This window comes from Heloderma suspectum, chromosome 17 (genome assembly GCF_057233095.1).
Source record: "Heloderma suspectum isolate Gila_16-S chromosome 17, 16-S_ref, whole genome shotgun sequence".
Classification (NCBI taxonomy): Eukaryota; Metazoa; Chordata; class Lepidosauria; order Squamata; family Helodermatidae; genus Heloderma; species Heloderma suspectum.
The window spans coordinates 7,190,242-7,204,487 of NC_139474.1; the positions used below are offsets into that span (position 1 = coordinate 7,190,242).

Genomic DNA, 14,246 nt, shown 5'->3' on the forward strand with positions numbered 1-14,246 from the left:
AGACAGGGATAACAAGATGCAAGACAAGAGTGTGTATCCCTCAGCAATGTGATCACACTGCACAGATGCTGAATTCAGTGTTCTGAGAACCTCGGCTTTCTCTTCTATATTTGATGCAAGTTTCTAACCTTAGGGTTGTGTGGACAAAAGCTGGACACTGCCTAATGCAGGGGCATGGAAGCTTTTTCAGCCCAAGGACCAAATTCCATCTTGGAGATCTCGGGCTGCATTCCAGTGGTGGGCCGGGCCAAAGGAGCAGGCCAAAACACCAGCATATTTTAGCTTAATGCTGTTACTGCCGGTAACCAAGTCTTAGGAGAGGCATTTCAGCCTTTTAGGAAAAACTGCACAAAAGCCAGGAAACCACCGAACATTTGGCAATTGGGGGAAAGGGGCATCTGGGAATCCCTGGAGGGCAAGATGAGGACTGCAGGCAGGCTGGATTTAACCCCCAGGCCTGAGGTTTCATGCCCCTGGCCTAGTGAAGTAAGGAGCAGGAGATCAGCAGTACACCCAGTAATCAAGTGGTGGGAATCTAGATTGTTCCAAGATAAACTGAACACAAAACTAAGCAAATGTATGTGCACTTGCTAAATGTGAATAATTTATTCATGTAGCAAAATTCAGTTTTTCCCTGGTACAGGAACTGGTTCTCCTCAGTGCAAAGTGTCTACCTGTTCTGGATTTACAACTGCAGACAGCAGAGGGAAGGAACATGAAGATGGGAGCAGCCAAAGGAAACTTAAAAGGCTGGCAGCAGAAGCATATCCAAGTTTCAGGGGTAGTTCTTTCAGGGTTACAAAACAGAAGGAGTGGGAAGGGGCATACAGTTCATCCTCAGCATCTCTAGGTAACCTCTAAAACAGAGAGCCACTGCCAGACCTAGATGAGCCAATGATCTGACTTGGCATAAGGCAGCTTCCTATATTCTGGGTCAAACAGAGAGAGGATAATAAGACAGTAATTCTCACACTGTGTGCCAGAGTGCATTTAATTTGTCACAACGGAGCCTGAAGCATGCCTTGAAAAGCTAAAGCAGAATAAAAGAGGAAAGAGAGACACACGGAGAGAAACTGGTGCAGGGAAAGACTGGATAACTAAGGTGAGATGGAGCTAACTGGCCCAATGGTTTTGACTTAGTATAAAGCAGCTTCTTATGTTCCACCACAGTGAACTAAACAGCAGAGGTGGATTCAGAAAAAGACTTGGCTGAAAATGAGGTTCTTGAAAACAGAAGTTTGACAATGTGAGTGAACTGTTCCCAACAGTTGCTAGAATGCCTGAACCAGCTGAATGGGGGGGAAATGTGCATCTCTCTCTTTGAGTGTAATACTTTTAATTTAAATGCTTGAGCTAAGTGGTGGAGCATGGGAAGATGCCCTGTACCAGGTCAGGCTGCTTGTCCATCTAGCCCAGGATTCTCTATTCTGATTGGCAACAATTCTCCAGGTTCTCAGGCAAAGAAGGGCCCCCATCGCCCGCTACCTTAACATTTTAGTTGGGAGTTCCAAGGACTGAACCTGGGACGTTCTGCAGGTGAAGCACAAGCTCTACCACTGAGCTATGGCCCCATCCAAGAGCACGGACAAAGATTTTAGCAGCAAGAATTAGTAGACATTTCCTTAAGCCCCCTGTTTCTACCTTAGTCATATATTTTTACACAAGGAAACCACTTCCGAACTGCCATATGGCAAGGGATAAAGCATAACCGCACAGAGAGCTTCGACTATGGGGTGGTATAGAAATGCAATAAGTAACAACAGAGAAGCAACAATTTCACAACACGGATGTCTTAAAGGAGGGGCTGTGCGCATTTCACCACATAGCCCCCCCTTGAACACCGGTGAGAGCACACACCCCACCCTACCTTCCGCGCACGGCTGTTGGCAACAGGGAATTCGCCAAGGCTGTCTTCATCCGTGCGGGGGTCAGGCAGGCTGCGCTTCTCAAGAGGGTCCGTCCTCAAGAGGGCTTCCAAGCTGCTGCCATCCTGAGAGATCAAGCCCTCCTTCTTTAGGGTCTGCTCGGTGTCTGCAAAAAGAAAATCCGGAGGGGAAGCCATGTCGGTCTGCCGCAGCAAACATGACAAAGAGCCTTGTAACACCTCGAAGACTAAGCAGGTTTATTGTGGTGTACGCTTTCATGGACTAGGAATGTTGCAGGAGTCCGAAAGGTTTACACCTGTACCCTCTACGGCCACCGTTTACACAACATTGCATTTCCGGAAAACCCTGAGCCCCCATTTTTATGCAAAATGGTGGTTCACTAAGGGGATGGGTGGCTGCCAGGCGCTCGCTGGGCTGTCCAGGAGTTCACATGGCAAGTGGAGGCAGGCGGCATTTTGGTGAGAACGGATGGAAGTGAGTCCATCCCTAACTAGGGGTCACTTTATTTCATTTCGTATCTGCCCAATAACCAACGTTCTCTGGGCGGATATTCACTTCATCAGAAGCATGAAACATTATCCTAACTTGGCAAACACACACACTCATGCTGACAGAGGTACGGAGGAAACTGTCTGTCCATTTCTACGCAATACTCCACTGCATAAAATAAGCAAGCATTCACCATCTTCCAAGCTTTGCTATACTAATTTATACAGGTTGTTAAATGATGCCAATACAATTATACATGACTTCAATTGGCACAATACAGCTAGGAAGAGGGCTTCATCACTGATTTCTCCTAAGCTTTACACAGAAATGCCACAAACATTTAGTATACCACCCTTCAGCCAAACAGCTATCAAGGCAGTTTGCAATAGAAGACAATATAACAGAGCAAATCACACATCTATAAAAATCAACAGAACAGCAACAGTAATGCAGGTATTGTTAGCCATAAGCCTTGTTCAGACATCACACTAAGCCATGATGGTTAGCGTTTTTGAGCTAATCTTGGTGGCTTAGCATGACCTCTGAATGGGGGTCAGACCCAACCACGGTGGCTTATTAACCACGCACAAACCACGCTCAGGAACCACTTCCTGCAAAATAGTTAGTGGGCTCCACCACGGCTTAGTGTGATGTCTGAATAGAACGAAATATGAATGTCACAATGCCCAGCCAGCCTCAGTGGGTATGTTCACACTTACTAAAAAGTCACACTGAACAAAAGCGGCTTTACTTTCAAGCAAGCATGCCCAGATTGGGCTATGTGATTGTTGTGTGTTGTGTAGCGTTTTTCATTAAGGGTTCAGTGGAACCCCCTAGGTTCCATGAGCACACCCCAGGTCTTCTGTGAAATGTTACAGCCTCTCACCTCAGGCACTTCACTTTTCCCTCTTGCACTGACCAGCGAGGGGGACTGTCCACATATAATATGTAGGCCAGTTTAGTCTCGTTGCACAACTTGTGACCTTCAATCCTTCAATGCTGCATCGTGAATAGTTTGAGAAACCAGGCAGAGTATACATCGCAATGTAGTTATTTTAGTTAGGTTTGTATGTCAGGGCAATGGTATTACAATTGTCCAATTACCCTGATGGCCTTTTGGCCCTTCTGTTTTCAATATTTTTCCCCATCTGTGTCTGCCAACTGAGGACAACATGTATCTGGGCTGTAATCCACGAAAACTTTTGCCACAAGAAGTATGTTAGCCTTTTAAGGCGCCATATGGCTCTGCCAATTTTGTAGGAAAAAAGGAGACTAAAACCTCAGTCAGCTGGGGCGGGGGGAGAGATTGAAGAAGGAGCTAAAGGGTTATGCTAGAGCAGTGGTTTGAAAGCTTCCTAAGATCGTAAGAACCAAGATCAAAGACCTATGTAGTCCACCAATCCGTTCACACAGTGACCAACCTGCTGCCTTTGGGAAGTGCACAAGGAGGACATGAGTGCAATAGAATTCTCCTGCTCATGTTCCCCAGCAACGAGTATACATAGGCGTACTGCCTCTAATAAGAGAGGAAATATCTAGTGATCATGAGTAGTAGCCATTGCTAGCCTTGTCCTCCATGAATCTGTCTCCTACCCCTGTAAAGTCATCCAAATTCCATCTTATGATGACAAATTCCACAGTTTAACTATGTGCTGTGTGAAGAAGTACTTCCATTTATCTGTCCTGAATCTCCCATCATTCAGCTTCATGGGATGATCCCAAATTCTAGTATGAAGGGAGAAAAAAATCCCACAACAATTTTTACATCCCGTACATAATTCTGTACATCTCTATGGTCAGTATCCAACTGTAGCATTCCATTAGCGCAAATTAGATTGCACTACCGGCAACTAGGTTCCAAACTATGTGTGAGAGGAGAATCCAACTAAAGTTATGTTCAAGTGGTTGTGCGAGACGTTGCACAACCTGTTGCGCAAGCATAATGCGCAAACACGTTCACAACGGGAAGATTCAGCAAAGCTCTGCTAGTGCTATTGGAGTTTGCGGAATGACACCATTGGATACTGCCCTGTACTCGCTTTTTTTCCCCTAAACGAAACAGTCCCAGAAGTTGTAACCTTTCCTCATAAGGAAACTGCTCTAGTCCCTCGTTCTCGTCTAGCTGAGCTCTGCTGTTTTCTGCCCCTTTTCCAAATCTACAATAGGTGTGGTGACCAAAACTGTACACAGTATTCCAAGTGTGACTGCACTAAACATTTGTATATGGGCAGTATGATATTGGCAGTTTTATTTTCAATTCCTTTTCTAATTATACCCAAGATGGAATTTGCCTTTTTCACAGCAGCCACGCACTGGGGCGGCATTTTCATCGAGCTGTTGAGCACAATTCTACCTTCAGGGAATTCTTTACACATCAATATGCCCAACGATAGAACCCTGGAATGTTGCCATATAACACTTGTGTGCTGCAGAAAATTCTGGGGAATGTTCTAGTTCAGGCATTCAGTTCATACAGAATGCTGCCCAGCGATCTTTGCTCCACATGAATTGGGAGCACACCAGGGCCCAAGCATAATTGGGGGGGGGGGGTGCTAGTACAAACATGCAACATCCCATACACACAATTTCATGAGCTCTGAAAGTTTCTAATTTAATTCTAAAATTACATTTTCTACACTTCTGAAATTATACCATAACCCATGCTGTCGTTCTCTACCATGCCCAAAAACATTCACTCCCCCCACCCTTTTTTGCTATTTTTGTTTAACATAACATGCAGCCTGAAGAAGCGTCCTAAAATCCTGCAGACTATTTTATAACTTTGGTTGGTGGCATCACTGACTTTCCTTGTCCCTGCATCAACGTCTCCGAGTAATATGGTGCTTTGTCCCTCCCTCCTGCTTATGCACAAGGACCTCTGGGACCAGTAGTTCCATGTCACACAGGGAAGCACGAACCTCTGCATCTCTCAAACTACAGGTTTCACTGCACAAGCACCGTCTCTCTGTTCTAGAGAACAGTCTGGACCAACAACTCGTTGTTTAGAACATTGCTTGTTCTGCTCTGACACTGCTTCAGATTTGCTAGAGCCAATCTCACAAGATCTGGAGAGATGACTTTTTTTTATCCTTTCTATTTACAATAAAGGACTTCTTTGGGGATTTCCCTGTGGCTGTGTGTTACAAAAGGCAGGGGTGCCGGACAAGCTATCTTTGGGAACTCCCAATACGCTTCCAAAGAACTGTGGGGTTTCCAAGGGCTTGGCTGCATGAAGCACAAAAGCATATCTTCTCAAGGTTGAGGGAGCCTATTCTAGTCTTGAAAATAAGCCACAAAAGTTGCTAGACTGCAAAATTTTGTGCTAGCCTGGTATAAGAGGCTAGTGGTTGCATTTCCATCCTGCCTGCAAAGGAGGGGAAGCTAGTATCATAAAGGGATGGGCAAATCTCTCTATTTCAGTTTCTCATTTTTCAAGCCTTCAGTACATTCCATACCATTGCCACATCAGTCTGCATTTTTTTTTAAAGTCTGCGTGAAAAATTGTATGGCTTTTTGTATGCAATTCCCCTAAGATAAGCAAAGATGCATCCAAAAATGCCTAATATACATATTTTTTGCAAGCAGTTTGCTCTTATATAATACTTTTTTGTATTTTTCTTTCCATAATATACACCTTTTTTTGTTTGGACAACAGCACTGAAAAAATCCAGAGAAATGTGAATACTGAAAGACATCTGCATTCCAGATAACATACTGATTTGGGAAGTGTGAATTTTGTAGGTCTGTATCAATATGCAAACTGAACGGACTGCTCCCCTATTCCTAGTCTTTTAGCAGGTTAGTGCAAAACATTGCCTTCTAGTGAGTGGGCTAGTTATGCCTCCCCTGCCAGCCCACTGCATTTCCGTGCTGGCCGTGAGTGGCACAGAAAACAAGTGGGCCAACAGAGGAAGGACACAGTGGTTTGTCCATCCTCTGTAAGCCGATTCATTTGCCTGCATGGAATGCCTTGTAGCCAATGGCTACCACACAAGTTGTTAAATACAAGTCTGTCCTATCAGTCCTCATAGTCAGAACAACAATGCACATATAGAAGAGTAGCTGCCTCAGGCCTATGGAATAACCTTCCTGACATTCATGTATGTGTGTGACCCAGTTCACACAACACACCGGGCTCAGCATGGGTTTAACCCTCACTGAAATGCAGCATGTGCCAGGCACCATTTTGAACATGCAACCCCCAATTGGGGTGATCAGAGGATTGCCATGTCATGTGAGCATGGCCTCCATGGGTTATTTGAGAGTTAAACAACCCTTGCATAAAACCCTCAGTTAAACAATCCACGGTGAACTCAGCCCGTGTGTGTGTGTGTGTGGGGGGTAAATGTGAGGAGGCAGTCTCTGAAATGTCTAGGAGCCATTAAGTGATAAAGGTTTTGTAAGTCAAAATAGATACCTTGGAATTTGCCTGGAAGATTACAGATGCTGTATTGTGCTCTTGAAGGCTCACATCTACCAGCAAAACACCTTAGCCAGGCAGAAGACGTTCTCTCTAATCAAGCTGTTATTAGGCACACTCCCCCAGATGCCCGAATCCCATGGCAATACCAGCATGTTGCAGACTGAAATCCCCGTAGCTCAGAGAGACAGGATAAGACAAACCTGGTTTAATGGATGGAAAGGAAAGCCTGGGATCCTCAGGGGGGTGAGCGCGGCGCTTTTTCCTCCAGCGTCGAGCCGGGTAGGAATAGAGCTGGCCAGATGCCAAACCTTCCAATAGATGACGGGAAACCGGGGCAGGGGGAGAAAAGTATCAGAAAAACAAAACTAACACAGCCTCTTCACAGCTCGGACCTTGAGCACTTCCCAACAGCTCTTTTTGCAGAGATCAACACAGTCCACACCTGCTGCGGCTAGTCCACGCAGCAGACATGCGCCGACCAACCAAAGGGTCACACAGTGCAGCCTGCAGAGGTGGCTTCTTATGTAGAGTGAAAGGCTCTACATAACAAACGCATTTATTTAACTATGACTTGTGAATTGCCCCATAACAGAACTGAGGGTGACGTACATAAATACGAAGTAAAACACAATAAAATCGATTACGTGCAATACAATAAAAACAAAGAGCAGCCGCAAACACAATTTTTCCTTAGGGACTGCCCCACCCCTTGTGTCCTTGCCTGGTCTTTGTGATACTCAAGAGGAGGACTTCTGATGGTGCTGCATGCTCCTGGACCTCAAGAGTCCCTGTAAGAAGCAATCTAGTGTTGCAGTGCCCGCACACCCTATTAACATCAGGCAGGCATCTACAGTTTTGACTTTCAGATGACTACTTAAGGCCTACCACTTTAAGAAAGCCTTCTCTGAGGTGTGACGCGGACAGTTAGAACTATAGATTTATTGTTAAACAGGGATTGCTTTATTTTATTGTAACATTATTATTATTATGTTAACTGCTTCGATAATTTTATTGGAAAGTGGTATACCAATCTCTGCAATAAATAATTTCAAATAGCAGAGACAAAAATATTTTAAAAAATACTAAAAAAAGATGTTAAAACTATCCATGGAGATAAAAATTCCTCCAAGACACCTTAAGGTACATCTGTGCAATACAGTATATATATAGCAAGTTACAAAGCCTGAGAAAAAAAGAGCGTTGCCTGGTGCTGAAAAATCAACAAAGTAGGTGCCAGGCAGACCTCTATGGGGAGGGCACTGCACAACTTGGGAGGGGGGGCCACCACTCAAAAGGCCCATTCACAAGTAACTACCTGCCAAAGCTCAGTATGCAGGTGCCTCTGATTATAATCACAGAGCACAGGTGTGAATGTGTGGGATGAAGTGGTCCTTCAAATATTAAGGCACTAAGCCAGGAGTGGGCAACTGGTGGTCCTCCAGATCTTTTGGCCTACAACGTCCATCATCCCTCAGCATTGGCTATGCCGGCTGAGTTGTAAGCCAAAACATCTGAACATCAGGAAAATGTCCTTACTGTTAGAGCAATATGACAATGGAACCCATTACCTAGGGAGGTGGTGGGCTCTCCCACATTGGGGGCATTCAAGATTAGGCTGGACGGCCATCTGTCAGGGATGCTTTGACTTAGGTTCCTGCATTGAGCAGGGGGTTGGACTCGATAGTCTTATAGGCTCTTTCCAACCCTACGATTCTATGATCTGGAAGGCCACAAGTTACTTAAGCCACAAAAGGCTTTATAGATTAAAACCAGCACTTTGAACTGAGCTGGAAACAAACTGAGAGCAAGTGAAAATGACATAATATGATGGTTAATGCCCAATTGCAGTCAATACTCTTGCCTCCATGTCTGGGACTAACTGAAGTTTCCAGGCTGTCTTCAATCAGTCCCTGTATCCGTTCCTCGCTCCCAGGAGAGCTATTAAAGAACAGGAACAGAACGAAGCTGATGCCTGACCCCAAATGGAATTTACACCCCTGCTGCAAGTTGCATCCCCAAGCAAGGAAACCATACTGTGCCCATACGCCCCAGGTTCTCAAATGCCATATCTACACCCAACCTGGTCCCCTGTGCCGCTTCTCCATCCATATGTAGCAGTTACTCTGAGCCACCCCAGTCTGCGAGTCCAAGAAGGGCAAGCGAACACTCCTCTCGGCACAGAGACGGGCGTTGTAATTGTGGCACTGCTCCATCGCGTCTTTATAGTACTGTTCGCCAAGGCTGGGGGGGGACACACAGAAGAGTAGACATTTATTTACTGTATTTCTATACCACTGTTCTAAGACAAACCAAGGTGGTTTAGAAAAGGTTCAGAATATAAAAACCATCGTGAAATAAAAACACAGTTAAACATTAGAAATGACACTAAGATCCATAACGACAATTTAAAAATCCCAGTCAAAAGATGTGCCTTGACCCACTTCCTGAACACAGAGAGTGCGAGGAGCAACACAGGAGAAAGCCCTTTTTCCATGTGCCCAACAAATGGGACTCTGCCAGCAAGGCTGTCTTCAAAAGGACCTCTCCCGATGATCTTAGTAACCGAGCAGGTTCATACTGAGAAAGGACATCTGAGGGGCTGCCTAACAGCTTTAAAGGTTAAAACCAACACCTTGAATTGAGCCTGGAAAACAACTGGCAACTATTGCAGATCTTTCAATATTGGAGAGATCTGATCATGATGCTGTGCAGCCAAGCTGCCACATCTTGCACCAACTGAAACTTCAGGATGCTTTTCAAGGGCATCCCTGTGTAGAGCATACTGCAATAGCTTAGCCGCAATTAACATGTATTAGAGAAAGCCTTCCCTTACTAGGATCATTCTTCGAGCCAGTGACGTGGTTCACACGACACGACAGCCCATGGGTTAAACAACCCATGGGCTGTCGTGCATGAGCGGGGGGGGGGGGGCACTGCCTCCTGCACGCACAGCACTTCCACTTTTCCTCAGCAACCCATGAGTGGCTCCTCCGTAGGATGCTGACTGTGTCATCCGAACCCGAAGCACTGGAGTTGTTTAGGGGCTAAACAAGCTAGAGGTTAATCATGGTTTGTTGTTGGGTTAACCACTGGGTTTAATCCCTAAATAATCCCAGTGCTCTGGGTTCAGACAACACACTCAGCAGCCTACAAACGAACCACTCGTGGGTTGCTGAGAAAAAGCGGAAGTGGTGGGCAAGTGGAAGGCAGGGCGTCCACTCTCTTCCACTCCTGCATGACAGCCCACAGTTTGTTTAACCTGTGAGCTGTCACATCACACAAACTGGCCCTATGTTTAACTGAGTTCAGGTTCACCATGGCACAGAAAAATTTGGAAAGTTGGGAGAGCTCGCCTCACAAGGAAATAAAAATGTAGGAAGAGCTGTGCTAGTTCATACCAAAGGCCTATCTAGTCCAGCATTCTGTTTCCACTGCGGCCAAACAGATGCTGATGGGAAGCCCACAAGAAGAACATGCGCCGCTCACGCGCCTCAGCAAACAATATCAAGAGAACATCTCCAGAAAGCTGAAGCTTACTCATATGAATGCAGATGCTCAGGCTAAGCAGCACAGCAGTGTCACCACCCTGAATCAGGGCCGCAGAAAATATTTTTGTAATAGCTAGCTCCATACTGAGCTGCTCTCATATTTAAACGTTTAAGGTGACAGGCTCAAAATCCTGGTTACATATCTGGTTTTAAGCGGCCCTTCTTGGAACAAAAGAGGCATCCATGGAGCTGGCATTTTACATTCAATCTATTAAGATCACGGAAGAAAATGTCCAATTCTATTTAATAATCCCATTAGCAAAAAAGGTTCAGATGGAAAGTTCTGAGTGTGGAGGGGAAAGGAAGAAAAAAAAAGCACACAGCTTGCATTTTTATTCTTGTTCTTTAAAAATCTGTGGTGCAGCAGCAATGAAGCCTCCTTAATTGAACAGGCTATAATTACAGTAATTTCAGTGTTTAAATCTTGCCACACAAAGTAGTGTGAGGGAGGGGGAATAGAAACTAGTGGGCATCAGCCTGCTCAGGGCTAAATAATGTTATGTCTTTGCTGCCAGGGAAAAAGGGGGGGGGAGAAAATTAGGTAATTAAATTGGAATGGTAGGCGGCAGTATTGCAACCGAAACTCTCCCCACGACCTGAGTTCGATCCCAGCGGAAGCTGGGTCCCAAGTAACTGGCTCAGGTCGACTCAGCCTTCCATCCTTCCGAGGTCAGTAAAATGAGTACCCAGCTTGCTGGGGGAAAGATAGTCACGACTGGGGAAGGCAATGGCAAACCACCCCACTACAGTCTGCCATGAAAACGCCAGTGCAAGCGGCCAGCAATGACTCGGTGCTTGCACAGGAGGAACCTTTCCTTTCCTTTCCCACTTTGTTTACAATGTTTTATATTCATTTTGACATTATATCATCCATTGAAACAGCTGTGTGAAATTTGGAAAACATTAATCAGAAGAGAAAATGACCCACCACCCCATCATTGCAAGTGGATATCGCAAGGAACGTCTGGCCCACAACAGAACCTTATTCTGTTCTTTCCTTGAACCCTGTGATAATAAAGCAGATAATAAATCTTTCCTTTCCTCCATTACAACCTGGGCCCATCACACACCCACTTCCTCTTGATACTGAAAACTACATGGGTACAGCTAGAAGTGGGCAATTTTACAATTCTGCATGAGCCCCAAGTTCAGGACCCTGAGAAACTTAGCTTTTCTCATGTGGAGGGTAGGCAGGCCTAGCTCTTCTTCACGGTTGTGGGAGCTATGGGGCAATAGCCCCCTATATTTCTCTCCTGCCCACCTCCTCCACCAGCACTCCTGACAGGTGTGGGTCATCATGGGTCTTCCTAACCTTCATCCTTTGTGCTCAAATTGGGGTCATTCCCCACCCCCACCCCAAATTCCTTTTAAAACCTTATGGAAAGGTGAGTCTCTCTACTCCTCTCTGTCCTCTTACACATCAAGGGACCTTTTGTATCTTTTAAATTCACCCCTCCACTTGAGAGGAAGTGAAAGGCTTTCCAGCCTCAATTTTGTACCTGATTTTGCGAAAGGGGGAAAAATATCTCAAGTTTCTCTCTAGTGTCCCTGTCCCGTTCTCACTCCTCAGGGTCTCTCTGCCGTCTCTTCCTATAGAAAGCAGCGTGGGGGGGGGGGGAACGTTTTTTTGTTTACTACGTCCCCATCACATTTTCTGCCTGGAGATTTGAGGTGCTTTTTCTCTCCTGTTCTTCTTTGGAGCCCAATCACATCTGTGTATTAAGAGGCTGGGAAATTCACTTTTACTCTTTTCCGCTTGCTTTCTTTTGGGTCTTGATAGCATGGACAGAACAGGGGTTCATTCTCACCCCTGCTACTAAATCCCTACTTTTTCCAGGGGTGGGCTTCCCCCCCCCCACACACACACACACATTTCCTTACTTTTTTTTCCTTTTTATGAACGAGACGCTGTGCCTCTTTCTCACGTCTTTCTTTGGGGAACAGGAAAGATATTCACCGCCCCCCCCACACACATATATGCTTTGTTCTGGGACATAATTGGGGGGCCTCACTATCTCTACCTCTCTCTACCCCCCCATTATATCTCTGCTTTCCAGGGAGGGTCATTCTTCCCCTCACCCCCACCCCCACTTTTCCTTTCTGATTCTTCTTCTCACCCCCTCCCTCTGAACTTCGTTTCTCTCATCGCCCCCCCCCCATTTCGCTCTGGTATTTTATGAGGAAGGGGGTCTTCTCTTTCCTCCCCGCTCAGAAACCCCATAATTGGGGCGGGGGGGGCTATTCCCCCCCCTCCCTCTGTTTTTGAAAATTTTTTGGTGGGGTCTTTTATCTTTTTCGCCCACTCTTCCCCCTCCCCAGATATATTTTGGGATTTTTAGGGGGCTCTCTGTCATCCACACGCCCCACTTTCGAAACTTTAAGGCGTGGGGGGGGTACACTTTTCCTCCCCCTCGTCCAGCCTACTTGTCCCCGCCCCTGGGAGTGGAGCAGCGCAGTTTTCTGCTTTTTAAATTTTTATTTAAAAAAGCAACAACTTCAGACCTGAACAATGAAGGGGGAAAAAAGGCCAGCAGCGGCCCCCTCGCCGCCTATTCTCCCCCACCACGACCACCCCCGCGAGCGGAATAGACTCTCCCCGGCAGCCGTCCTGCGCGCGCTTCCCAAAGGTTCGGGCTATACCATTAGAACCGAACAGGGGGGGAGGGGGGGGAGAGGGAGAGTTCCACTCACAGCTTTACCACATTCTGTACCACCGCCGCCATCTTCCCCTCCGCCGCCTAGGGGCCGCGGAGTGCTCAAGTGCGCATGCGCCGCAGGCCGGTTCGGGCTCACCCCGGCGACTGTTCTCCATAAACATTCCGCTCAGGCCCCAGACACAGCGCATGCGCACCGCTGCCGCCATCGCCGCTCACGCGCAGTGAACGAACACCAGCTCTTCCCGCCGCCTCTGCTGTCAAACATCGGGACGGCGCACGCGCAGAGCGGGAAAAGGAGACCGGGCCGCGCACGGTGCCCATTTACCTACATTGCGCATGCGCGACTGGAACTCTCCGCCCTCATAGGCGAGGAATTTCGCGGACAAGACTTCAGGGGCAGCAACCGAGGGCGCATGCGCGAGTCTGGCTAGAATTGGCGGGAAAGTAACCTTGATTGATGGGGCAAGAAAGGGAAAATTCAAACGCAAAATGGCGGCTTTTCTTTGGCACGTGGGAGTTCATGCAAATATATTGGGTGCTGTCTTTTAAAATATCAGTCTCTAGTAAAGTTTATGTCAAATATATATATATATACACACACACACACAGAAGGAGCCTTCTGAAAATGGTGTACAACAATAAAATATGTATAATAAAATTCTTAATAAAAAAAAAAACATGTGGTAATAAAAGCACCAAAAGTTCCACAGAACGAGAACTGCCAGCATAAAACAGAACCTACAACACAGCTGCAGCTGTAACCCGGTCTGATAAAACATAACCTGGTTCTTATCATCCTAAAGGCTGGGGGACAATTCAGTCATCTTGATAGCGTAACGGTATTATTTTTTTTAAAAGAAAAAGGTTGAAACAAAATGTTGAAATGTTAAAACGGTGTAAAATGATGTATTTCCAAGTTCTGAGAATGAACAAATTGTGTTTACAGCATGTGACCAGGGAGGGGGGGAGGGAGGAAAGGCCAGCGTGAACTCCATTATTAATCGAAGTATATTTATTTCATTATTTAATAACACTGTACCTTGTCAGCCTGAAACTACACCCCCCAACAGCTTACAAAATAGAAATGTAGCAGCTCAACACAAACCATTACAAAGAATAGTTTGGACACAGACTAACAGCACAGTCCTATACATGGCTACTCCTAAGTAAGTCCCATTGAGTTCAGTGGCGCTTACTCCCTGGTAAGTGTGCATAGGATTGCAGTCTAAGAATCCAACTAAAG

At 46.1% G+C, this 14,246-nt stretch overlaps 1 protein-coding gene across 2 annotated transcripts in view; it reads right to left on the reverse strand.

Annotated features, from left to right (window-relative positions):
* The window catches only part of DPF2 (double PHD fingers 2), a 40,480-nt gene extending 27,394 nt beyond the window's left edge, over nt 1-13,086 (reverse strand). Inside the window, exons 1-4 of one of the 2 annotated variants that reach the window (XM_084824209.1) lie at nt 13,046-13,086; nt 8,879-9,039; nt 6,999-7,106; nt 1,868-2,031 (exon numbers count right to left, since the gene is read on the reverse strand). In XM_084824209.1, coding sequence (XP_084680335.1) covers nt 1,868-2,031; nt 6,999-7,106; nt 8,879-9,039; nt 13,046-13,050 — 438 coding nt within the window. In that variant the 5' untranslated portion in view covers nt 13,051-13,086. Of the gene's footprint in view, nt 1-1,867; nt 2,032-6,998; nt 7,107-8,878; nt 9,040-13,037 lie in introns of both variants that reach the window. The other variant, XM_084824211.1, reaches the window with a different exon arrangement.
* Nucleotides 13,087-14,246: the final 1,160 nt, after the last annotated feature.